The sequence below is a fragment of the Phaethon aethereus genome, assembly GCF_964289735.1.
Source record: "Phaethon aethereus genome assembly, chromosome: 5".
Lineage (NCBI taxonomy): Eukaryota > Metazoa > Chordata > Aves > Phaethontiformes > Phaethontidae > Phaethon > Phaethon aethereus.
Window position 1 is genome coordinate 71,009,443 of NC_138579.1, and position 25,436 is coordinate 71,034,878.

Here is a 25,436-nt window from a genome sequence, read left to right on the forward strand (position 1 = left end):
GTCTACGGTGCTGCCGAGGCTCCCCTCGGCCGGAGTCCGCCGCTCGCCTGCCTCGGAGAGGGTGGTAATCTCGGGGGAAGGAAGGGAGCACGCAGGTGGGGAGGGACGGCTTAATTTTAGCAGCCTTTCCTTCTAACGTCACCTGTCTGAGGCTCTTGATTGTAAAGAAATGCTTAGCTCTTGTTTCATATAATTCCCATGGAGGAGAATTAAACGCCCAATTCCCTCTAAAAGTTGGGTACGTAAACGGTGTGCTTATGGCTACACAGAAAGGGTGTGGTGATGACTCGGCTAATGACGGTCAGATCTGTCAGGTTTCCGGTTAGTATCCAACCTAATGAATCAATTCCTTATTGGTTTTCTTAACGCAGAATTTCCACGAGAGGCTGTCATGTCACAGGACTGCAACGATGAGTGGGAGCTGAGCAAAGAGAACGTGCAGCCCCTCCGGCAGGGGCGTGTCATGTCCACCTTGCAGGAAGCACTGGCTCAGCAGGACACCTCCATCCACACTGCTGTTCAGCTCAAAAAACAGTGAGCAATGTTTTGACATCTTCTTTTCCCTTACCTTCCTGCCTTCTTATCAGTTTTTCTATGTCTTATTTAACAGCACTAATCTCATAGGTATTAAAAAAAGCATAAAAGAACAGAAGTTTAGTAACTGATGTCTATGCTACTATCACACTCCAGGTATTTAGGACTACTTGCTGTGGGTGCTGTGCAGAATAGACTATTATTTTTAGCTTTGCAATGGAGTATTTAAATAGCAAACACTGGGGAGATGCAGTTGCGCTTTTAAATATACTCATTACAAAAAATACATATGGGTTACAAAGATGAGAGCTTTTTTTGACTTTCCTACAATAATCTATTGAAGCAGGGTATTTCTTAGGAGATAAATACTTCCTACTATCATAATGTAGGCACAATACAGCTATCTCTGTATGTCTTCCCTGAATCACAAAGACACCTGAGTGAGCAAAGTCATCCTGGGTTTTGTCTGTCTTGTGTGCAGTTTTCCACAGATACGACTGTATGACTTCAAAGGGCATCTTGCATCCCAGACCTATTCAGTTATATTTCTATTGTCTGATTCTCAAATTTGCATGTCCTGTGAAGGCCAAGTTGACTTTGTGAAGAGTCTGCTGTTGTGTCTGTAATGTGTTGTTGCACTTGGAAGCACTGGTGTTTGTCATGCTGAACCATCTGGGTGATTTCCTGCGAAGACAGCAGGGTCATAAAATCAATAAGGTTGGAAAGGATCTCTAAGATCATCAAGTCCAACCATCAACCCAGCACCACCATGCCCATTAAACCATGTCCTGAAGTGCCACGTCTACAGGTTTTGGTACCTGCTCAGTACTTACTGAACCAGTGCTTATCAGCTGGAACTGTTTTGAGGTTTTTTTTTGATTTTGTTTATTTTTGTGGAAAGCAATGGAGTTGTTGTTATACTGGGCTCTGCAAGAGGGTTTGTCCAACTTGACTCATTACGTTTGTGAGGTGTTACAGTTGAACAAAGCCTTCCAAGAACAAGGCACTGCCTGGGGAGCTCTACAAGATATGGACTCGATCTCAAAGGCCTTTTCCAACCTAAATGACTCTGTAGGTTAACGCCACTGCTAAACACAAGCTAATGTTCTTGTCTAACTCAAGCTGCAAGGTGGTTTTCTTTCTTTATGTGCTGCCTTGAGGGTGAAGTCATGTTGTAGGGATGAAATGACGCACAGGAGTTGAAGAATGAGACAAGGTGATGACTCTCAGTGTGGCCACTTAGATGTGTCTTCACTGCGCTCTCTGGTTCAGTTTTGTAGTTGATCATCAGGCTTTTCCATCATCCTGTGTATTCCAACCTCCTCCTATACTTAAATAAGGGACGTTTCATGCAAAAATTAAAGTTCACAATATATCTTTCTGCTAATAACTCTTCGTAACAGAACAAACATTCTGTCAAGGGGTACCATATAAGCTTTGGGGTAGACATTCTTGGAAATATGCTTTGGAAAGATGCATATTCTTGTTAAATAATGATACATATCCCAGCGCTTTCAGTTTGAAGAAGAGTGCAAAAGCTTATTTTTTTTTATTCTTCTGGTCTCAGTAAAAGCTCAAGTCTAAATATATGTTAACCTAGCCTTTTTTTAAATAGACCTACAAAATGGTATAAGTGAGAGTGAAAGTCTTAGTTTACGGTGTAGAAAACATCTTTACAGTTATACACATGTATTTATTGGATGGATAATTTTTTTTTTTTAGGGAGTTTGAATCAGAAATCCGATTTTACTCTGGAGATGATCCACTGGATGTCTGGGACCGGTAAGTTTCCTTTTATCTCAGAAGAAAGAATAGAAAGATATCCTTGTAAAAGTTGGGGGAAAATATTCTAATTTAATAAAAAACTCAATAAAAGATAAATTCTATAACAGTTTTTTTGAATAATATGTTGTGTTTCAATATTATGCCAAAGTTTTTTTTTTTCTAGATGGCCTTACATTGTACAGAAACAGAAGCCTTGTATCTTATTCAGAACTGACCTCCTATGAATATGTTCCATCTCTAGGTACATCAAGTGGACAGAGCAAACCTTCCCCCAAGGTGGAAAGGAGAGTAATCTCGCAGCAATATTGGAAAGGGCAGTGAAAGCACTCAATGAACAGCAGCGATACTACAAAGATCCCCGCTATCTTAATCTCTGGCTCAAGTTTGTGAGTGTTTTGTGAATATGTCTTGGGTGCTGCTTTTTCTTGGTACTTGCCATGTCATTTGCACACAGTTAAGCTGATTTTTGTGACAACAGAGTCACAGAATATGGTGTACAACTAGTGCAATATTAGAAGTATCTCTCTGCAAACATGTTGCCTACTGTTGAATTCCACTTCTCATTTTCAATAAAATCTTCAGAACTTTTTAAGATCATTCAGTTTGGACAGCTACAAACTCCATAAGTTTTGTTTTGGAAAAGCTAGTTTGAATAAGTAGAGCTTGATTATTTATTTAAGGTAAAATAAAGTGATTTAAAGATGCGTTTTAGGTGTTATATCTGTCCTACCAGTGTTTTTAACTTCGAACTGTCTTGTATCCACTTCCTGTGTTTTAAGCAAAACTAAGCTGAGTGTGTTCTGGTCTTGCCCTGCCTCTCCATTGCTATAGTTGTTGTTGTTCTCATCTTCTTAAAGCAACCTTTCTCCAGGTTTAGTTTCCTGAGCTGATTTACCAGTTCCAAAAACTGATAAGAAATATGTTGTACTTTAGATAAAGCTAAAATAACTATTCCCATGAATACTAATATGACATATTTTTTTTTTAAATCTAAGATAATTCAATGATTGAACTAAGAAATGACTGACTTGGAATATGTAGGCTAGAATTAAGGGATTGGTAATAATATTGATAAATATATACACGCAGTCAGAGGTTTCTCTCGTTATTGTTCTTCTCCTATTGAACTCCTTTTCTTTATCTTGTGTGCTGTGACATGATACATTGTGTGTCCTGGCCTTACAGCTGCTCCTGTAAGACTTGTATTGAAATCAATGTGGTCTTGCTGGAGGCACCAAAACACAGATGTTGACTTGGAATCCTTTGCTGTCCAATGCAATTACTGAAATACTTGGTTGTTTCAGGGAAATTATTGTAACGAGCCCTTGGATCTGTACAGTTACCTGCGTAGCCAGGAGATTGGCACAACATTGGCACAGCTATATATCACATGGGCAGAAGTACTTGAGGCTAGAGGAAGTTTTAAGAAAGCAGATCTGATATTCCAGGAAGGTCTTCAGCGCAAGGCTGAGCCTTTGGACAAACTCCAGTCCCATCACAGGTAAGCTTACAGCTAAAGGGAAGAACTTATGTACTTCAGTGGATACCTGGTACAGTGAAGTTTATGCTGACTTCTCCAATATTTTTCTCAGGCAGTTTCAGACGCGTGTTTCTCGGCAGACACTACTGGGGCTTGAGGAAACTCCTGATGAAAAAGATATGGATCTTCTGGGAGCTGCAGAACCTCAGAGAAGCTCTTTGGCAGATCTAAAAGGCAGGGGGAAGAAAACAGTGAGAGTCTCAATTAGTCGTGTAGGAGATGCACTTAAAGGTACATTCGTTTCCTGAAACCACATATTATTGGAAGAGTTACATCTTTTTGTTGTGGAATTTGCACTTGAGTATGATAGGTTAATTTGCATGAATAATTTTGCTTGTAGCCACGACCCAGAACAGAAACTTCCAGACTCTAACTTCTCAGCAGCTTTCAAACAATCCGGGTTTTGCTGTGTTTGATGAAAATTCAGCTTCTGGACCTGAGATTCCCGTACTTACACCACAGTCATGGACAGCACCTCCAGCTCCGAGAGCCAAGGAGAATGAACTAAACGCAGGGCCTTGGAACTCGGGCAGGGTAAGGAGTCTCAAAATGAACTGGCAAAAGAGAGGAGGATGTGTGTAAGCTGATGACTTCTGATCCCTGAGACAAAGGTCATACTCTTTTTCCCTTGCATGGGCTTTGTGTCTATTTGTAACTAGCTTCCTCCTAAAGAGTCTCTGGCTATGTGTAACCTATTCAAGTTTAGCAAGCTGATCTTGCTAAAATAAGTTTAAAAACCTCTCTAGACTTCTTAAATCAACAAATCATAATTCTTGCTAACCAGAAATCTTGGTAGACATGGCCTGCGAAGCTGTTTGGAGGGCAGGAAAGGAATGTAAGAGAGAAAACACTAGCCAAAGAAAGGGAGAGAAGCCAAGTGTTCGTTAATTACGCAAGAAAGAAAAGCAAGAGTTAAATTGATACTGTACCATACAACCTGAAGGAAGAACTTGTGAACTCTTCTTTCACAAGAACAACTTCTTATGAAAATAAGGCAAGTATAGCATTCTGCAAGTCTGTTTAGAAGTGCTTGTGATGAAGAGTGGATATCAAAAGAGTTGAAGAACTACTGTATCAGTAGAATATTTATCCTGACGATAGCATGACAGAAAGTAGGTTCCAATGCTTTAAACTAATGATAGAGATGTGAAAAGAAGCAGCTGTGCTACAGGTGTTTAAGCTGTTGCAGGGAAATGATCCAAGGCATTATCTGAAAGGAATTAATCCTATGAAATCAAGTTTGTTTCCTAGGTTCTTAGATAACCTCCAGTCTTCCTTTGTTCTTTGTAGATTAGAGGGGAAGAGTAGAAAGTAATAGGATAATAAAAATATTTTAGACTTCAGTTATAAAGACTTCTACATTGAGAAGCTTAGAAACAAAAACTAGGATGGGGGGAGGGAAGAAAATGGGTTGAAATTCATGGAAACTCCAGGAAGAATTCCTACCAGTTATAAAGCAATTTGATTAAGTGAATGGAAAAGTTCAGTAAATCACAGGTTTAATCTAGCTGAGAAGAATGAGGAGGAGGAGGAATTATTAATGTAAAACCTCTTTTATCAGTTGCCTTGCTTTGGGCTGCTTAACACATTCATTCTGGTCCTCAGATGCTTCCGTATTCTTTTAATGTCTGTCCTTAAGAGTTCTCTCTGTTCCCCCTTCAATGAAATTTGTCAGATTTAATTTAAAAAAAATAAAAATATCTGTAACTGGCAGGAGAATTGAGGATGTATAATTCCCCTTCAGTGAAGTGTGGTGCTCATTCTGTCTTGTATTACAGTGAAAGAATAATCTTTTGTGAATGCTTTGAGCTATTAAAAGCTGTATAGAGTATTTCTCTTATTGCCAGTGTGAAGATGGCTAAGTACGCAGTTTGAAAAATGGTGGAAAAGAGAAGTCAGTTTTTGAAATACCCATTTCAAGTAGGCAGATGAGTAGCATGTTGTCAGATGAAATTCCATCTGTCTTCTCTTTAAATAATGGAACCTAGAAGCAGTTAAGGGATTTTTGTGGTGTTGGAATGGCCTCTGAGAGGAAAATTGAGAACTCCTGGAGGTTCTTGATGGACAGCAGAGGAACGCTATCATAGAATTGGGACAGTCTTGGCTGAAAAATGACTGTAGCACTTCTGGAAAGCAAACGAGAGGAGCAACTGGAATACCCTGCTTGACCGGCATTCGTTCAATAATAGAAACTAGGTACTGATGAAGACATGCAGGAGGAGTGTGTCTTGTTTTTTAGACGCTCAGCTGATGATCTGTTTATGTATCAGAATGGAATTAATTTTGTAAATTAATAAGTCTATCAGGTTTAATTTTTTTAAATAACAAAAACTACAAATGAGCCAAGCACTTCGAAAAGGGAGATTCAGAGTATAGAGTAACGTAGAGTCCGAACATGAATGTTTAAGCTGTTAACATTGACTCTTCTTTCCTCAGCGTCCTCGCAGCAATGCAAATTCTGGTATAGAAGTGCCCTGCCCACTGCCCAATTTCACCCCGTATGTGGAAGAGTCAGCTCAGCAACAAGTTATGTGAGTCTTCAGTTTGAAATGGGGGTTGCATTGAAATTCTCAAAGCTGCTTTGTAAGGTTCTGACGGGTTTTGCCAAGTAGTCAAACCTCCACACCTACAAGAATGTAAAAAAAAAAAACCCTGTCAACATGGAAGCTCTTAGTACTTTCGCTTGATGGCAAGGTTTCAGTGGAGGATGCATAAGGACATGGGAAGTATTTGACTATTGGTGCTCGTTATGTGGGACTCTTATCATATTTGTAGATGCTGAGTAGTTTAATAACTTAATTCTGTACGTTTACACAAAAACACTGTTACCTCTCTTGGAATGCTGTTTTCGATGAAAGTAGCCATAAATTGAGTCAGGCTTATTGTTTTCTTCTATTTTGGGAACTCTATAGGATTCTATCTGGAGTTTTATTCTGAAACAAGCTATCAGTTTCCATGACGACAGTGTTGCTCAGGTTATCGAGGAATATGCTGTTTTGCCTCAAATTACCTTCCTGCTTGTACTGTGCTCACTGAAATGCTGATAAATCCCAGGAGATGGGATTGCTCTGTTTTGTTAGAGCAAAGGAAAACGCGTTATTTTTGCAAAGCTGCTTAACTTTCTTATTCTGTGGCTAACGATGGCCATAGAAAGCATAGGCTCTTCCTAAGACAGAAGTGGAAAAGAATGTTTGATATTGGACAGCTTCCTTGCTCTGAATTGCATATAATCAAAGAATGCTGAAAGGTGGCTAACAGCATGGATTTTTCCTGTGGGTTTTGCATGTTGCATGTGGACTGCAGACTAGCTCTGACCAAGGACATATCATAATTTAGTTTAAGACTATGTAAAAAATTAATTTTCTGTCTAAGCTAGAAGACTATTTCTTGCTTCTGAAAGTCGGTGATTTCATGGAATTACGTCTCTTGATGTGCTGGTCTCTCTTAGATGAAGACATATTATTTACAGAAGGCAGCATCATTTTCTACCAGGGAAAAGGAAGGAATGGGTGGGAACTGAACATGCTAAATTAGCTTTAAGCAATTTGAGCAGAGAGTTTGTACATAGTTTAATACTGTGTAGTTGAAAATTTAAAAGTAGATTTTTTTTTTTCTGCCTTCAAGTCCATTTTCCCATGATGCCATGGTGATCAACCAAATCAAGTGTGAAGGTGTTGCTTTGAAACCATATAAATATGCTACAAATCATGCCATCAGTTGTCATCTGGAGATTTGGGTAGAAGGACCCTGTAGTGATCTTGGTAATAAGCCCCCATCCCCCAAAAGAGAGCTTTACAAAACCCCAACCATGAGAAGCACCTGTTTGCCTCATGATCTCCCAGGTGGTCTTAGGGTTGTGAGTCGATTCACATGCAAAACAAAACAGCTATCTTGAAATTGTGCGCTGAATTTTCTTTTGAACTAACTGTTTACCCAGACCCCAGTTAACCCGCTTTTTTTTTTTCCAAGGTCAGTTGTTCAGATCATCTTTTATTAAGGTACAGATAATTGCTGGAGTCATCTGGATTACTCGTATCTGGAAAACTGTACAAATTCTGGTTCCTGTGTCCTGAAATTAGCATGTAGCGCTTCCAGAAAGCACATTCAAGCTAAGAAACAGACTGCTACTGACTCCTTTACAGTGATTTTTTTTTTCAGTGTGTTTTTTTTTTAATAGGGCACCTTTTTTTTTTTGTTGTTGTTGTTGATTACACAATTCTGAGTTGGTATGCTTGCCTTTTACGTGCTATCATTCCATATTTCTTGTTTGTTTTTTCCATCACAGAACAGAATGTCTTTAGACTATTCTACATCTAGGTTCTGAAATTAGCTATTTTCTCTCCTATGCTTGCTTTTCTCTGTTACAGTGAAGCACATATAATCAAAGTAATAACTGCATGTTTTTCCAGGACTCCCTGCAAAATTGAACCCAGCATAAACCGTGTTCTAAGTGCTCGCAAACCTGAGAAAGAGGAGGATCCACTACAGCGAGTGCAGAGTCATCAGCAGGGTACTCAAGAAAAGAAAGAGGTGGTGATGTACTGTAAAGATAAAGTTTATGCTGGAGTCGAAGAATTTTCTTTGGAAGAGATCAGAGCTGAGATCTACAGAAAGCAAGCAAAAAAGAAAACCGAAGGTATGCTTGAAAATGGGATGACAAAGTTTTCTGAGATGGAATCATAAAATTATACTTGCTTCCTATCAGCATATAGCTGTCAGTTATTGCAGCTATTTTTCTTTCTTTCTACTGGAATAGTTATTCAACTGCTCTGAGGTATAGAGGAAGTAACATATCTGGCAGCTTTACATGTAGGCTGTGAAACGGGGAAAGAAGACCAGAGGTTTTAGCCCCTTTAAAAATAATGCAGGCTTTAGCCACAGGTTGCATGTGAAATATGCATTGTGCCTTAAAAACTTTTCTTCCCTAGAGGAGATGCAGGCCATAGCACAGAAAAAGGAAGAAATACAAAGGAAAATTGAGGAGCTGGAGAAGAAATTAAAGAAGAAGGAAGATGACAAGCAGCAACAACCGTGTGAACAGGTATTGTCCTAGTTTAACTGCTCTTTTACAAATAGCTACTATCTTAAGTAAAAGTACCAAAGGAGGAATAATATCTAATAAGTTTCTCTTCAGCTAACGCTTCTAAAACTTTTTTTGAAAAGATGCTTCAGCCTATGGTACACATACATCACCCAGTAAATGAATGCTCAGAGACATATTTCTTTTCTTCTCCCTGGCTTGCCCCCAAGCCATATAATTTCACTGTAGGAATGCAAATCAAGAACTTCAAGTTTCATAGTGTTACAAGTATTGATAAGCTATTTTACTTGGGAAAACAGATGTCGTAATTCTGAACATCATCCCCTCCCTCCCCCCAGCCCAGCTTCCTCCAGATTTCATTGCTGAGCATGACGTAATATGGTATGGAATACCTTTTGGTCAGTTTGCATCAGCTGTCAGAGCTATGTCCCCTCTCAACTTGTGCGCCCCCAGCCTACTCACTGGTGGGGCAGCATGAGGAATGGAAGACCTTGGTGCTGTGTAAGCACTGTTCAGCAATAGCCAAAACACCAGTGTGTTATGAATGTTGTTTTGGTCAAAAATCCAAAACATGGCACCATACCAGCTACTATGAAGAAAATTTACTCTATTCCAGCCAACACCAGTACACAAAGCCATATGATTTGTCTCTAAGTTTTATAGGGAGTAGTATGCTCTATTATGTATTAGATTTTTTTTTTCCTTTTCTACATAGACCAGTCTTCAGCAGAGTATCTTCCAAGCAAGTATATTTTTGTTTGTCATTGCTAGGTAGTGTTTAAACCCCTGTTTTCTTATAAGTTGCAAATAACAAGTAAAAAGTAATTATTTTAAAGCTTTTCCTTTTCCCAATTTCATCAGTTGAGCTAATAACGTATGCATGCATGCTCTATTTCCTCCTTCCCCATTTCCAAAACAATGCCTTAGTAGTAAATATCTTAAATAATGCAATACAAAGTGTGAATTTGCTGTAAGCTATGTAATTTCTTACATATGTCTTTAATAGTTGCAATATAACTCAAATCTCCTATGAAAGTTATATACAGTTGCAAAGAGTAAAATTATGCATTTTAACTACACTAAACAATAAGAATGGACTTTTTTCATGCAAGTAAACTAATAAATAAAAACAAATAAAAATGTCTAAAGACAATTATTAATCCATCAGGGCTCTAATGACCTACACAGGTTTATTATAATGTTCTTGGAACCTTGTTGCATGGCTTGTGATTCCATCACTGTAGAACCAAAATATGGTTTTGTTTCTACAGCCAACAGAGATAACAGAAGCTTCACCACCTTTGGGATTGCAAGGATTTACTTTTTCAAGTGCAACAGAAGTTGGGGAGAAACAGCCTCAGTTACAAAGGTAATACAGGACTTACTCTGCTAGCAATGAGAGAATTTGTGGGATAATTAGTTATAGGTAACACGGATCACTAACAGATACCTCGTTGCTGCAGAGAATGGAATATACCCCTAGGCATTAGCCTTTAACAAGGATCTGTAATCTGTCCCTATATAATTTCAATTATTTGTCTGAGGGATCTTAACTTCTTACAAGTAGCATACGTAAGCTTGGCTTACCTTTTTTACAAAATTTGCTTATGTTTTGTGAAGGTGTGTAAAATTATAAGAATCAAGTTTGTATCTTTTTCACAGTGAATGCCCAGTCTCTAAATATACTCAACTACATAAACCACCCTGTTCTGAGGGTAAGTATTTAAATTTTTTACCATTAAGGAGAAGGCCGTGTTGAAGGGAAGTGTTCTTTTGTATGAATAGCAAGACTGCAACAAACTAAAACCAAAAGCCTAGGTGGATTAGAAGAATGAAAATGAGAATGTGGTAGTGTTGAGTGCCTTTAACCATATTCAGCAAAAGACTGAGCATCTGGGGTCTGAGAACTGTCATTATTTGAAAGGCCTTTCAAGCAGAAGAGCTTTTTTCCTTTTAATAGCTGAAGAGCTTTCTTCACACTTTCATATATGCAGTCTTACTAAAATCTGTAAAAGAGTTTAACACATTAAGTTTGAGGACAAAGAAGGACTTAAGATAGTATCAGAGGATTTGGTAGAGGAATACAGTCAGACTTAATATATTGTCGTGTTGTTGGGAAGGCTGTGTGCTGAAGAAACTTACTTTTGACCCAAATTGACTACTGTTACTGTTGACAGAGGTTATCCAGTCTTGTGATGTATGCCCAGATACACAGAGGGGAAGTGTTTTTGTAGAGTCTGAGGATGAACAGGAGGAACAGAGAGATGAGGCCAGCCTTGGGAAAAAAGGTACAAATTCAGAAACATATTCTAAAAAGAGCAAGCTAGCTAATGTAATATAGCGGTAAAAGTGTGGTTCATTAACATGACAAAATGAAGCCTTTTAAAACAGTTTTCTTTAAATGTCAGTTCTGTAACTTCCTGCTAGGACTGGTATTTTTAAGGCTGTGTATTAAACATTTTAAGTAGCATTGGATACGCTGTTTGGAAAAACTGTTGATAGAGCCTCTTGTTTTTTCTTTACAGATGTAGGTCTCCTTCCCCCACCGGATCCTGCTACGTTTTTCTCCATATTTGATGAATCCTCTACTTCAACAAATCAGACTAAAAGGTTGAATTATTCAAGACCTAGATTTCAGAGGGAGGGGAAACTGAAGTATCAGATCACGTTCTGTAGCAGCTAAAATACAGTGCTGCTTCTTGTATGGATGTGGGGTGGTTTTTCATTTTGTTTTTATTTTTTGTTTTATTTCATTACTCTACTTGCGAAGTCCATGATGAGGAACAACAGAACATTTCCTCCTATATCTAGAACTATTTAAGCTGCTATATAAACTCTCTTTATTCTGAAGAACTGTATATATTGCAGATTACTGGTAGTTCTGTAGTAAAAAGTGGTAGATTGAAATAGACTTAAACTCTTGAGAGGAATGTCTGCTGGAGATCGGAAGCTACCCTAATAAATATTTAATGCAATGTAACTATCTTAGTTGTTCTGCAGATCATACCCAGCAAAGTGCCTGTTGCCCTCTTGCTGTTCGTAAACCTTCAGATTCTCTAACTGCAAAGGAAAACATACCACCAGAAGCCTGTGTAAGGAAACAGTTTATACCATAGCAGATTTCCTGTCAAGGAGAAACCAACATAAAATGTCCTACTGTTGAACTGAGTGAGATTTGGCTGGAATGACATGATGTGAGATAAGCAAGGATTCTAAACTTCTGTCTGGCATGTCAATATTTGAATTGGGTGATGTTAAGATTACACTGGAAATTTTGATGTTTTTAATAGGTTTTAAGGTGGCCAATATGGAGATGATGGTAAGAAGTCATCCAAATTTTAAGCAACTGATTAGTGGCCGCTCTGAAAATTTAAAAAAGTTGTGTAATGAAGAGTTGTACTCTTAAATGCTGCCTCCTGCTTATCCACTTGCCACACATCCAAACAAGCATCTCAGCTCCTGTGTTTCTTACCTGAAGTACCTTACACTTGACTCCCTTAAACCTTTGTATCTTGTTTCCTAAGCTGTGTGTCTTTATGTGGCAGTTTTGCAGATGTTTGTAAAGCTTTCAACAGAGGTGGTAGTTGATACCTCACCAAAGGACTTAGTTACTGCATGCTGCCATAGACCTTTAGACTGGTTGAGTGAGAGGATTTTATTCTGAGCTGAGAACCATTTTATGTACAGCTACAATATGAAATACTTAGCAGGGGTTAAGCATGGTAAACATCATGCTGATCTTGGTTCTAGAGTCAGTCTGGATAACTGCATAGTGCTGCTTTACATGGCCTATGTGTCTTCAATGCCCAACATTTTAGTAAACACTTTAATAATGTGCTCATAACTGAACTGAAATGTACTCTGGAGTGGTAGATACTAAATAGCCTTTAAGTGTTCATGGCTGCTCCACAGCAGTCTGGAGGGTAACAAAGCTCTGCTTTCTAGTTGGAGGAAATATATGCAACTATATTACAGTTAGGGTTCAATTACTCAATTTGAATGAACAATATAAGTAGCGTACATGAAGACTGTCAGATTCATGTTAGAAGATGGTGGGGTGGAAAAAAGGGGAGAGAAATGTTCAGCTTTTAAGTACATTTTAAAAAGATGACATAAAATCTACAAGCTTTTCACTGTCTTTTCCTGCTTTTTTTCAGGATGAGCTGAATGGAATTGAACCTTTAACTGAAGATGCAATTGTGACCGGCTCCTACAAGAACAAAACCCTTTGTGCCAACCCAGAAGACACGTGTGACTTTGTTAGGGCTGCCCATCTGGCCTCAACACCCTTTCATGGGGTGGTAGCTCAGAGAGTCCCAGCTCCTGCTTTTTCACAGAGTGTCCTGAAGGAAGACTGTCCAGAATCTAAGAGTGCACCTCTGAATCAGGGAACACCCATTTGTGAAGGAGTGTACAATGAAGCTCTTTGTGTAAATAAACTGAGGTAATTAACAACAAAGTATCTTAAGCCCCTTTTCCTGTGTATCTTTCATTGGTTGTGGTTTTACTATTCTGTTGCTGAAGAAACAGTTTTCTGAAGCGATCATAATGCACTGAAGACAGCCATTTCTCTAGCTCGGGGTCCATTTTGTCTTGAGCAGATTTAAGATGTAATAGCAAGCCCACTTGGCTTTTTAGCATTACTGCTGTGGGACTTAACTCCCATGTTTTTTCTACCAAATAACTTGCAAAGAAATTCACACTCTGTCTTTGTAACTAGAGATGAAAAGTAGAATCATCAGTTCCTTTTATACTCGTATGCTTCTGTAGTTATTTTAGTATATAAAATGCATCTGGTGATTATGGCTTAGACTCGTTCTGCAGAGCAGAAAAGCTGGAGAGAAGAAAAAAAACCTGGCAAACAACCTCCTGTTTCTTATCATTGTAAAGAAAGAAGCATCCATTATATCAGGCTCTCTTAATTTAAAACTGAGTTTGATTTGCTAGCTGTTAGTATGTAAACATGTAAACCATGCTAGAAGGTGTTTGTTTACTTTACAAGTTCCCTGGGAAACCATGCTGATTATAATTAAGAGGGAAGAGCAAGAGTTATTTCCCACCTAACCCTCTGCTGCTTTAAAAGTACTGTAGGTCTGAATTTTGGTAGCTAAGGGAGTAATAAATATTCAGTATATCTTCTGTTGTAGCAGTCATATATAATGGAAGAGAAGATAAATTTTGTCTGTAAACTAAGATTCTGAGTATAAACAATCATTGAAGCTAAAATGAAGCCCTGACATAACTGTCGGTTTTTCACTAAAGATGGGAGAGGACTTCTTTTAACACAAAGAAGTCTGGGAGTGCACAGCATGCTTTCATAGTCACTAGGCTGGCATTATCTAAACACTGTATCTTCTGAAAGTCTGAATAGTTGATAACTTTATTTACAGCCCAATCATGGAAGCAAGCCTGGAAGATACTCGCTCATCAGGTTCTTCAGTCTCCTCAGGATCTTCTCTTTCCTCTGTTACACAAATATCTACTATTAAATACCTGCATATCCCTGAGAAACTGGAACTTGCTCAGAGCTTGCCTGCTGAAACAGTTACTGATTCAGGAGGTATCAGTGAAAACACTACTGGTTAGTATTAACTAAGTTTCACTCACAACAAATAACTTGCAGCTGACACTAAACTATGGTGCTTTTTTTTTTGTACCTCCTATATTCTACTGTTTCTGTGTGTTTCCCATTATTTTGACTTGTGACTAAACTTGTGTCTCCCTTGTCAGAAGTTGTAGTGAGGTATACAATACAGCATGCTTGTCAGCATCCAAAAGATGTAAATATTGAGGTGATGGAGAAGTTATTTAAGGTATTAAAGCAGGGAGTGTATCGGAGTAATGAGGTCAAATTCTGAAATGAAAAATTCCATGGATGGTAGTGAAAACTTCTAAGACACCTTTGTTTTGTTTTGTCTTCATTTTTTTCTCTCTGTAATCATACTATGTGTTCTCCTGATGTGCTGATAAGTGCCATGTTGAAAAAGGTGAATATGAATTTGAAATCTAGTGAAAGTTGCATGATTTTGGTTTTAAATTTGTACTCTCAACTTTGCTGTAAACTGTTGTGCTGCTTTGCAGTATGTTTCTTTTTTTGACTGAAGGAAAACAATACTGGTATTTAAATAGATAATTTTTTTTTCTTCTAACCAAAGATCTTTGTTTCTCTCTGTTAAAAATCTTTATATTATAGTTAGAACAGGAATGGTCACAAAAAGCCTTCAAAACCTGGCCTGTAGAATTAGGTTTGTGTTGAATGACCATTTTCAAGGTGTCCAACCTGCTTTAACTCCTTTGGTTTCAGTTTATGGTATTTTAATTAGAATTGCATATCTGAAAATTCTCGGTGTATCTACTCTAGAGAAGAATAGGTTGTTGTGTGTCTGAAGACTGTTTTATGCTGAAGTATGCTTGGGACCTGGAATGAAAATACAATTTGGAGAAGAGTGTTGTCACTGAAGTAGTTGAAATATTTGTGATAGATCTTATCCTCCTTTTTTATCATATGCAGTAATCTGTTCAGATGTTTTAATGGTCCTTTCTTAAATTTTTTATCATTCCCATTGCTGCTTTTCTTGCTTTCTGCACATCTCCTTTGAACTGCAGTTCTCAACCTGGATGTAGTAATTTTATTGAGGACTCCTTAATGCTGCATAGAGCAGAAAAATTACTTCAGATGTCTGTCAGCTTATTCCTTAAAATATGCCAGTAAATTTAATAGGTTTGTGACAGTAAAACATTGGAACACCTATTTAGCCTTCAACCTACAATGTTTCCTGGATGTACTTTCACGAAATGACTTCCTGACCAGTATCTTACTCATTTATTTGAAAAGCAATGCAGTATAACAGTAGGTAATGATACTCCGATTCTTACCTTTGTACTGTGAAAACTTAAAATGTTGCCATCCATTAGTAGTCACAGTCTATTGGAGAAGTAGTCAGTAGAAGCCATTTAGTTCTGCTATGTTTTACTCTGCCTGATCATTTGAGATCAACACTTTTCAGGATACCTTGTTTTTGTACAGATGAACTCATCTATTGAATGATTTTTCTTTCTGTCCTATTATGCAGGAAAATAAACCCAGACCTACATGTAATTATCTTGTATGTTTTCCAGGAGGTAAAGCCATTAAATTCTTAATATTGCAGTGAGCAGCAGAGTTGGAGTCCAACTTTGTTTTCCTTTTCTTAAATAAAACATCTGCTATATTCAACGGAGTGAATTTCAGTAAAACGCTTCATTTAAAAATCACAAACAGATCACTTACTCTGGACATAGATTTAAAAAAGGAGTGCTAATTTGCAAAATGAGTTTGAATTCTGCCGTGTCTGAGCAGATGCACCTAATCTAATTCGTAGCTTTGTATCTTGTGAAAGACACATTTTACATGATGCTACAGTAAAATCATTGAGACCTCATGATGAGACAGTGCAAGGTAGTTTTAAAGGTGAGTGTTATGTTCACAGAACACAAAACTACTGGAAAGAGATTAACTGACTTGCTGAAAGGTGATGCAGATAGATCGATCTGCAAATCAGTATGCAGATAGAAAGCTTCCAATATCCAGGTTACTCTTTCTCAACAGATATAATCAAGTCACAAAGAGACTCTTACACGTAGATTCAGCTCTGCTGTTTCTGTTACTTGTCTTCCTAGGTGATGATGCAACTCAGTTCTTGTGGTGCGCTGAAGAGCGTAAAAAGCTTTTAGATCCTTTGCCAGAATCATTGACTACTTCTCCGGATTTTCATTTGGAGACTGGTGCTCTGCCTGTCATGGAGTTTGAGAAAGATGTTGAGCTAGGTAGGTATGCCAGACACTCTGCAGTGCAAGGGATCTATTTATGTTCTAATTGGTCTGAAACATGCTTCATATTCATCCTCACTAATTTTATGTGGTGTAGATGGGGAATAACTTGAACAGCCTGGGTACATACCATTGCTGTGACAGCTCATAAATGTAAACTTTCACAACAGGAAACGAGACTTACTGTATCAAATGGGAATATTGGTCCAATGAAGAATACAAGATGTTTTTTGCAATTCCAGCTAACTTTCCCCAGTTGGATGCAAAGGGATTTGCAATTAAGGTAACGTATACAATGTTTTTTATACAAGAAGTGTGAAATGTTAAAAATCTCAGCCAATGTAAATTAAAATGTAATAAGTTTGGTCTCAATTTCTGAATTTCGCACATGAAGTTTGCTACTCCAAGCTCTCCTTCTAATTGATGATATAGATTAAAAGTTTCTGGCTGTGGAAAATGTCTTCCTTGGTAAAGCAGGGAGGAAAAAGAGGATGAGAAGAATATGAGGATTAGCAATTTTCGCTTTATTCCAAAAATAAATGTTCTTCTTATATACCTTCTTGTAGGTGTACTCCCAGCCTGTGCCTTGGGATTTTTATATCACACTTCAGTTGCAGGAGCGTTTGAATACTGATTTTGACCAAAGCTTCAGTGAGAATTGCAGCTGTTACTTGTATCAAGATGGCTGTGCTATTTTGCACAGGGATATAAATCGCTTCACACTTGGGGTCAGTACAGATAAACAAAGTACAATTGTAAAAGACGTGAACTGTTGCACAGGTACCATTAGTGAGTTTTGTTTCTTGTTCTGCTCATTGCTGAAGATGGCTTCACATGTTTAAGCCTGCAATGTAGATCTTCTATTTTTTAATCTATATACGAATTAGGACTATCTAGTATAGCCTTAGAGTTGGTTTTTCATTTATAGATCATGTGTTTTTCAGAGGTGAACCAATTTTTCACCTTTTCTTTATTTATGAGTGATAAACGACCTGAGCAAAAGAACCACACGTTATACCACAACAAGGTTTGCATCTAAAACTCTTGTTCAACTTGGCATCTTCAATGAGTTCCAGTCTGCTGTAGTAAGGTCATAGCATTTAATGTCTTGCTGAAGGATTTACATTTTAAGTAAAGTCTTTTAGGTGCATTTTTAATTGTTGCATATAAATAGGATACAAATTAAATAGTTATTTCAGTCTTCAGTTCAATTTCCTCCTCCTGACCTTTTGTCCACTTCTGATTAACAGTGTTTCCTAAGACCTCGTGGCTCTCTTAATTCTGGCTGGGCTGGTCATAGGCAAAACCTGATTATACTGAATTTAGGGTAGGACTGTTATCTCTGTACAGATGATCAGGGAAAAAAAAGTTGAGGTATAAATATTACACTTAATCTACAGTAAAATAACATATAGATCCATGTTTATTCCCTGTTTTCAGGATGTTATTCGTGGCTGTAAGTCCATCACAGAGGAAGTTATCCTACTGGTTGTTTATAATCTTCTGGGTGTGGTAGAGAAGCTCCACAAAGCAGAGATTGTCCATGGTGATCTGAGTCCAGAGGTGTTCTTTCTGGGAGACAGGTTCGTCTCTTTGTATGAATATGGGAGGATATACGACGCTGTTCCAGTTACAGCTCTTGTGATTCTGTAATTTCTCCTCTTTAGCTGGGGTACTGATATTGCAGCCCATTATTTTTAGCCTACAGTGTATTCTAAAAATAGTGAAAACACTTCATTTAGGAATAAACCTTTCTTTTGTTTATTTCTATAGAAATAGTATACAATGATGTTGTAACACGTATTATACCAAACAAAACGTTTTTGCTATTGCCTGTGTTCTCAAGTTTCTGCTTTACCAATGTACTGGACAGCTAACTGGATATTGGTAGATACCTTGCCTTTTGGTTTCACATATCTGAAAAATAGGAAATTAGAAGACAAAGGACAGATGGGACTGGAATATCCAGACACTCTCTTAAACAGACTGCTTAGCCTCCACTACAGTCCAGCTTGTAACTTGATGCATAGATCTAGTTTTCTTCTTTAAGCGCTTTCCCGTATTATGTTAACAAAGTCACATATCCCTTGGAATGTGATCTGTGAACTAAGGGTGGGAAGATAATAACTTTGGAAAGTCTAATGATTCAGATATAATTCCCTTAGAAATTGACTGAGGCTGTTCTTAATCTTCACTGATATGTTAAAAATAGCTATTAACTTCATCTACCATGCACACCCCCAATATATTTTATTTATAATTTCTTTATATGCTTTATTTATAAGTTACACACATGTACTACTGAAGTTCTAATATTTTCTTCACACACCCCAATGGATTGTCTTGCACACTCCTTAGGGTGCAAGCATCCTATTTTGAAAGTCACTGATCTAACAGTGGCTTGATGGACTTGGATTTCTCCTGCTGGATCACTCTGAGGCAAATACAAACCAAACTAAACCGCCAAAAAGTTAGGATAATGATTTTTGGGGTTTTTTTGATAGCAAAAAGTATCCTAGGATAAGTGCCTAGTATAAATTACAAAATGTATGCTCATAGCATACAGGTAGGTAAGAAGAATAGTAGTGAGAAGTGTGATCTCTTTATACTGTTGACTTGGCAGTACACTGTCATCTATACAGATGCTCCTCACTGCCCTTTCTGTTTGTCCTCCCTAGTGTGTAGACTAGGAAAGCTTTATTCAAGTATTATGAAGATTCGTTCTTTCTTGTATAAAGTATTCTGAGATCTTGAAGGAGGGGCAGAAGTGCTAAATATTATGCTATTTTCTTGTTCCACCAACTGTGTTACAGATAACTGTGACAAATATCAAAACATCATCCTCCTTAACCCTTTAGGGGGTTAACCCATTGCTTCCTCTGGAGATACCAGTATCATCTCCCAAGTTTCAGGCTGCCAGCTGGTCCCCCAGCCAGGGGTAGTCCTTTCAGCAGCAGTTCTTAAGCTAACCATCAGAGGGGAGCATTGACATAGCTAAGACTCAGCTTCACTATGCTGTTAAATTTAATTAAAAAAAAAAAAAAGTTTGATGGATAGTCTTATGCTTAATTTGCTTCCTCTGCTCAGGATCTGTGATCCGTTTGCTAACGATGAGATGACAAGAGCTCTGAAGATAGTGGATTTCTCTCATAGTCTAGATTTGAGATTACAGTCTCAAGTAAGCTTGCCCAACAGCTTTCCCATATCCCAGACCCCTCATGGACAACAGCTTCTGGCAAAAAGTTCTCTTCCTTATCAGGTGAGTCTCTATTTAGCAGGACATCTTAGTTGCTGTGTTTCCTTTACAAAATCTCTATTTTCTTAAGTTATGTTTTGCAAACTCTGTTGAAAGCTCTGATCAATAAATACTGAATAAAGAAGACTTTTCACCTTTGGCATTAAGCAAAGGCACTAACAGTGCTGTTGGAGTTGCTGTTGGAGTCACAGTGCCTGTGACTACTGTATTTATTTAGGAACATACAATAACACCAGAATTATACTTTTTGAAATTTTCTTGCTTAGCAGGTCTCTGGAAGATTCTGATGCAAAGATTAAGTCAGACTTAAATGTGTAAAAGCACCAACAGTAGAAATCTGTAGTGGATTGCAAAACTAGACAGAAGTTGAACTTTCTAATGTTTGTTGTGATTGCAGGTAGACTTGGTTGGCATTGCAGATATAGTCCATTTGATGCTGTTTGGGGATCATGTCCAGGTCTATCAAGAGAATTTCGTCTGGAAAATCAGCCAAAATCTATCAAAGTAAGTCCTTTTGCAGAGGAGGCTGCTGGGGAAGAACAGACTTCTAACTTCCTTCACAATGGAGCCATCTTCAAAACTTAGAACACAGAATTTAGTGCTGTTGTTGCCAAAAGCATTAGTTCTGTAGGGGCTTAAATTTTGAAGCTACTGCACTTGTTCATTGTATAGCAGCCTTAGTGCTGTGTAGGAGACAATTTTAAGCTGAATGTGAGCCTAACAGTCCAGTTAAGATGATTTTTGCTTTTTGCTTCGTTTGAGACCAGACTGCTTTAGTCTCTCTTGGCACTTGATAGACCAAGCTTGGAGAAGTTTAGAAATGGGTGGATGGTGAGGAAAAAATTACATGGGCATGTTGCTTTATAAATGGAGATTATTTTGTTTTTCTGCTTTTTTTTAATTCTAGGCTTTTTTCATTGAAAGGCTACTAAGACACTGATGCCAGGGTTCTGTCTATAATAGTTGCAGAAACGGCATATGTGCACAAGAAGGAAAATAATTTAAAATTATAATTTAAGATGCGTGTGCAAGCAGCTTCTTTTTGGAAGTTGCTGTTTGTCCTTGGGTGTTAATTTCTACTGCTCTCTTTCAGCCACATGTTTTGGCTATAAGACTACTCTGCCTTCATCTACTGTTTTGTTTGTTCTTGGACTAAACACTTGCTCATTTTGTTAGTTACATCCTGCAGAATTTTCTGCCTTAGTGTTTCTTAAGGATTTTCCAGAGCTCTCTGCTCATGACAGAAATCACTTGACAGATGTCTGCATTCAGGATCATGGTATATTAGCTACACTTGCTGTGTGGATGTACTTCTATAGCCGTTGCTTTAAGAAAACCTACTGGTTTTTCTACACAATCTGGGAGTTGTCCAGTTCCCTAGCAACCTGCATTACTTACACCGCCTAGTTTTGTTGTATTCAACCTGTGAAAAAAATCTCATCATCTTGAGCTATGTACAGGGGAAAAATGCTTTTTTTCTTTACTGGGCCTATTTCTGTCTTTCAGCCACTGATACTAGTACTTAAAAGGCTGTAGCAGGCTTCTGCGGAGTACTCACTATGCACGCCTTACTGTACCCTGTACCTTTTGTTTTTTCTTCAGAGGATCAACTTACAGGACTAGGCTGTGAAGAGCAGAATCACTGTGGGTGGGTGACTGCCATCTGAAGAGATGAATATCAATGATGTATAGGTTGGCAGTAAATAAGTATCTTACACTGCCTTTGTTTCAGAAATACTATTTAAAAAAGGGAAAAACGCAACTAAGTCATTAATGGAGTCTGGCTTTTGTTCTCTACTGACAGATATTCTAACATATCTTTGAGCTATGAAAGCCTGATCTGTTCTGAAAAATAGGACTCCTGTATATTAATTTCTATCAGAACATGATCTGTTTTTAACAATATTCTGTTGGGATAGAGGGACAGATTTCTGATAAGCGTTGCCTTATAGATTTTTTTTTATTATTTAATTTTTTAATTCTACAAGAGATTAAATTGAGCTACTGCAGATGAAACCACACAGGGTGTTGGGGACCTCATCAGGATTTGAATATGGGGAAAATAGCAATAGCTGGCTGGAAGTGGAGCAGGAAGAACTGAGTAGCAGGTATAGTTAAGTCTGAGGATTAAGTCTGAAGGATAGGGCTGGCTGTTATGGGGAGTTTGGAGGGGAGGGCTCAATTGGAAAGGAATTTCAGTTAAAGCTGGGGATACTGGATTGAAAGAAGTAGGATACTGGGTAGAGGTAGAACTTGGAGGGAGACTTGGGTAGAAGCGGAGTGAGGCCTGTGAAGGGCTAGAGGAAACTAAGGAGGAAGAAGGTAAAGCCTGGGCATGAATTCCGTGCAGCTGGAATCAGGCTGTAATGGCTCATCATTCACTTGGGTACATTAGTTTATAACTTTGCTTTGGAGTTGGGAGTACAAATAAGGAATTCCCATTTTCTACCCTGTCTTCTACTTTGCTTCTCAAAGTGTGATAGACTTTTATTAATCTTCTATACTTACTTTTCAACATCAAGAATTCCAATAAATGTTTGTATAGGTGCTTTAGTTACATGTTATACTGAAGTCTTACATCGACAGTGTAAACAGGGTATTTCGTTATGCAGGAATAAGGAATCTGCACTGAAATTTTTTTTCATTCACATGTAGGTCTTTTAGTATGTCTGGCTCTTATTAATTGCTGACACTTCCTCTAGTCAATTTGGAGCTTTCAATAAAGTCTCAAATAATTTGACAAGCATGATTTTTCTTATTCAGCCACCAGAAGGGGGTGCACAATTAAGTACTTTCCTGTGAGAAGTACTTAATCTTGAGCTTTATTCTTTAAATACAGCCACGTGTGGCAGTGACACTTGCAACACCCATGAAGACACAGGATTCTTTCTCCTGGAGCTTTTAGTAGTTCTACTTTTCTTTTGTAAAGATCATGGTACTTCTTTCTGCTGAAAGTTCTATAAGTGACTTGGAAAGTGGGGGGTTTTTTTGTTTGTTTCTTTGGGGGTTGGTTTGGGGTTTCTTTTCTGAGGCTTGTATTGACAGGATAACTTTCCTCAATGTTCTGAGAATTTAGGCAGTAAGAAATGGAAGAAGGCTTTTTAATAGAAGGCTGGCTGGTGTTAAATGCAACAACCCTGACCTCCTTATCCTAGGAAAGCTTTTAAAAAAGGACTTATTTTTAAGTATTAAACAAATTTAAAGATAGTAGAATGACTAGTAGAGCCACTAATTTTACTAACAATTCAACAAAATACCAAAGCAGTGGGAAATTGCAAGGCAAAGCACAAAATTGTTCTTCTAAGGCCAATGGCACTCATTAAAGCAGAACCCACTGAAAAGGTGATGAATGAATGCAAAACATTTCAATGTTACAGTAAAGACTTCTGGAAAGGTAGAATGTGAATTCTGATCAAGTTCCTTTTTTTCATCTTTGAGCATTACTATAAGGTTGACAACATGTTTTTCAGGGGAGGAGGTTTTAGCATGTTACCGTTATTAAAGAATGTATTTGGAGATTTTTCAGTTCCAGGAGTGTTTTTAGTTTCTTCTATTTTCATTATAGTAGGAAACTTCCTCTGTGCAGGCTTATATACCTTGTTGAGGTAGTGTACAGAAGCTGTGTTTGAATTTTTAGGACTGTTTTTGTCGCTCGTAACTCCTTAGACATCCTTACCCAACATGTAACCTCTTCTGCTATGCTTCTTAGTTGTCTCAAGTCCATGAAGAAAATGGCCTCAAGTCTTGCTTTTTTTTTTTTGTTTTGTTAGGTTCTGTATGACTTCGTTAGTTTAGAAAATGTAGGAGTTACTAGTGTAATAGTAAAGGACAGATTCCTTCTGAGACTTATGGCTGCTGCTGTTTTATGAGTCACATAAAGCAGAGGTAGATAATTTGTTCAAAAGCCAATGTAACTCCTAGCTTGAGGGAGAAAAGTGCTTCAGTAGTCAGAAGCAGTGTGGTCTATGGACTTCAGTGCAAGAAGAACAAAGGGTTAGCTCTGATAATCAGTTTCTGAGACTTTAATGAGTCACTTAACCTTTTTATTCATGTGGTGTGGGTATATCTGTGAGAGAGGGGATTTATTACTATTAATTGTCTTTGAAATGTTATCTATATGAGAACTCTGGCAGATGGAAGGCAGGGGAAAAAAAGTAAGTAAAACCGGCTGTAAACCACTCATTCTTTTGTATTTCTCTTGCAGCTTTCCTTTAATATTGATCTGTGAACTTAACTTGCAAATGGGGAAATAAGATTTACCTCTACCCCTTGTTCATGAAAGGAATCTGCCAACTTTGTTGGTTCAAAGAAAGTTCTTGATAACTCCTTTAATTAAGAAGTGCCATGGCTCAGTGTGAATGGTGATAGCAGTCAGGTACACTAGAAGAGGTAACTGTAAAAATAGTAGTTTTGATAGACCTGTGGAACAGCCTGTCCAGAAGCCTACTAGAGAAAGAGAAAGGGGCCCACACATATGAACTAACAATACATTCCTAGTTTTCCTTTACACTTACTTATGTGAGTGAAATAATAATTTCAGACTTGGTTCTCCCAGGGCGTTTAGTGCTGAATATAAATGGAAATCTTGACAGACATGTCGTGTATGCATACTGTTTCACTGAAAACTGCTCTGTCTGTTTTAGGACTGTTGACAGTGATTTCTGGAGTAAACTTTTTGGGAGAATTCTGAATGCAGATGGTAAGTCCACAGTGCCTCTGCTGAGGGAGTTAAGAGAGGAAATAAGTGACATGTTTGACAGCTGTTTCCAAGAACGACTTTGTGAATCCTTAGCTGCACTGGGAGAAACTTTCCTCTTGGAGAACTTCCTGTGATTTCACAGAGGACAAATCCTTTTTGTATTATAGAGAGGAATTTGTTGTTAACTTCTTTTATTTTCAAATGTAAGAATGAACAGTGATTGAAGCTGTTTCTGCAGTACTACACACGGGACTTGCTAAAGAATGTTGATATCATCAATGCATAGATAACCTCCTAAGCCTGCTACATGAACTAGTCTGTGTCTGAACAGTTTGCCAGAGAAAGTTGGTAGTTATAACTGCCCCCTCCTCTTTTTGTATAGCTCCTTAAAAATGTGTTTAATACCTAGTTCACGCTGCAGTCTTTGAAACATCTTTGTCCTACGTTTAGTTGGTCTTTTAATCAGTGTTTCATCAATAAAGTTGTATTTTGATAGCAACTCTGTCACATTAAATGTTACTGTCAGATGGTTACAAAAGACTTGATTTGGTATCCATGCTGGAGTGCTTCTGCCTGACTGGGAATTGTTTGTGGCTGCTAGATACAAAAGCCCCTCATTTGGTGGCAGCTTTCATAACTACACAGGACTTCCTGGACACTTGAACACAACTTGAATGATTCTACTTGGAATGTGCTCTCATGGATGATTGTCCTAAGAAAAAGTAGATAAAGTCATGAGTGAAAGAGATGCGTACTTAAATTTTTGCTTCTC

The 25,436-nt window shown here is 38.0% G+C and overlaps 1 protein-coding gene across 1 annotated transcript; it reads left to right on the forward strand.

Annotated features, from left to right (window-relative positions):
- Positions 1-391: 391 nt before the first annotated feature.
- BUB1B (BUB1 mitotic checkpoint serine/threonine kinase B) lies at positions 392-24,798 on the forward strand (the record flags this gene model as incomplete). The annotated part of the gene is made up of 23 exons (XM_082000235.1): positions 392-534; positions 2,257-2,316; positions 2,561-2,705; positions 3,624-3,820; positions 3,912-4,090; positions 4,200-4,393; positions 6,296-6,390; positions 8,269-8,495; positions 8,788-8,900; positions 10,172-10,269; positions 10,563-10,615; positions 11,108-11,188; positions 11,426-11,510; positions 11,890-11,992; positions 13,058-13,344; positions 14,291-14,460; positions 16,560-16,706; positions 16,880-16,992; positions 17,276-17,437; positions 18,150-18,292; positions 19,797-19,968; positions 20,363-20,469; positions 24,609-24,798. The coding sequence occupies 23 exons, from the start codon at positions 392-394 to the stop codon at positions 24,796-24,798; spliced, it is 3,264 nt and encodes a 1,087-aa protein (XP_081856361.1).
- Between the last annotated feature and the right edge of the window lie 638 nt (positions 24,799-25,436).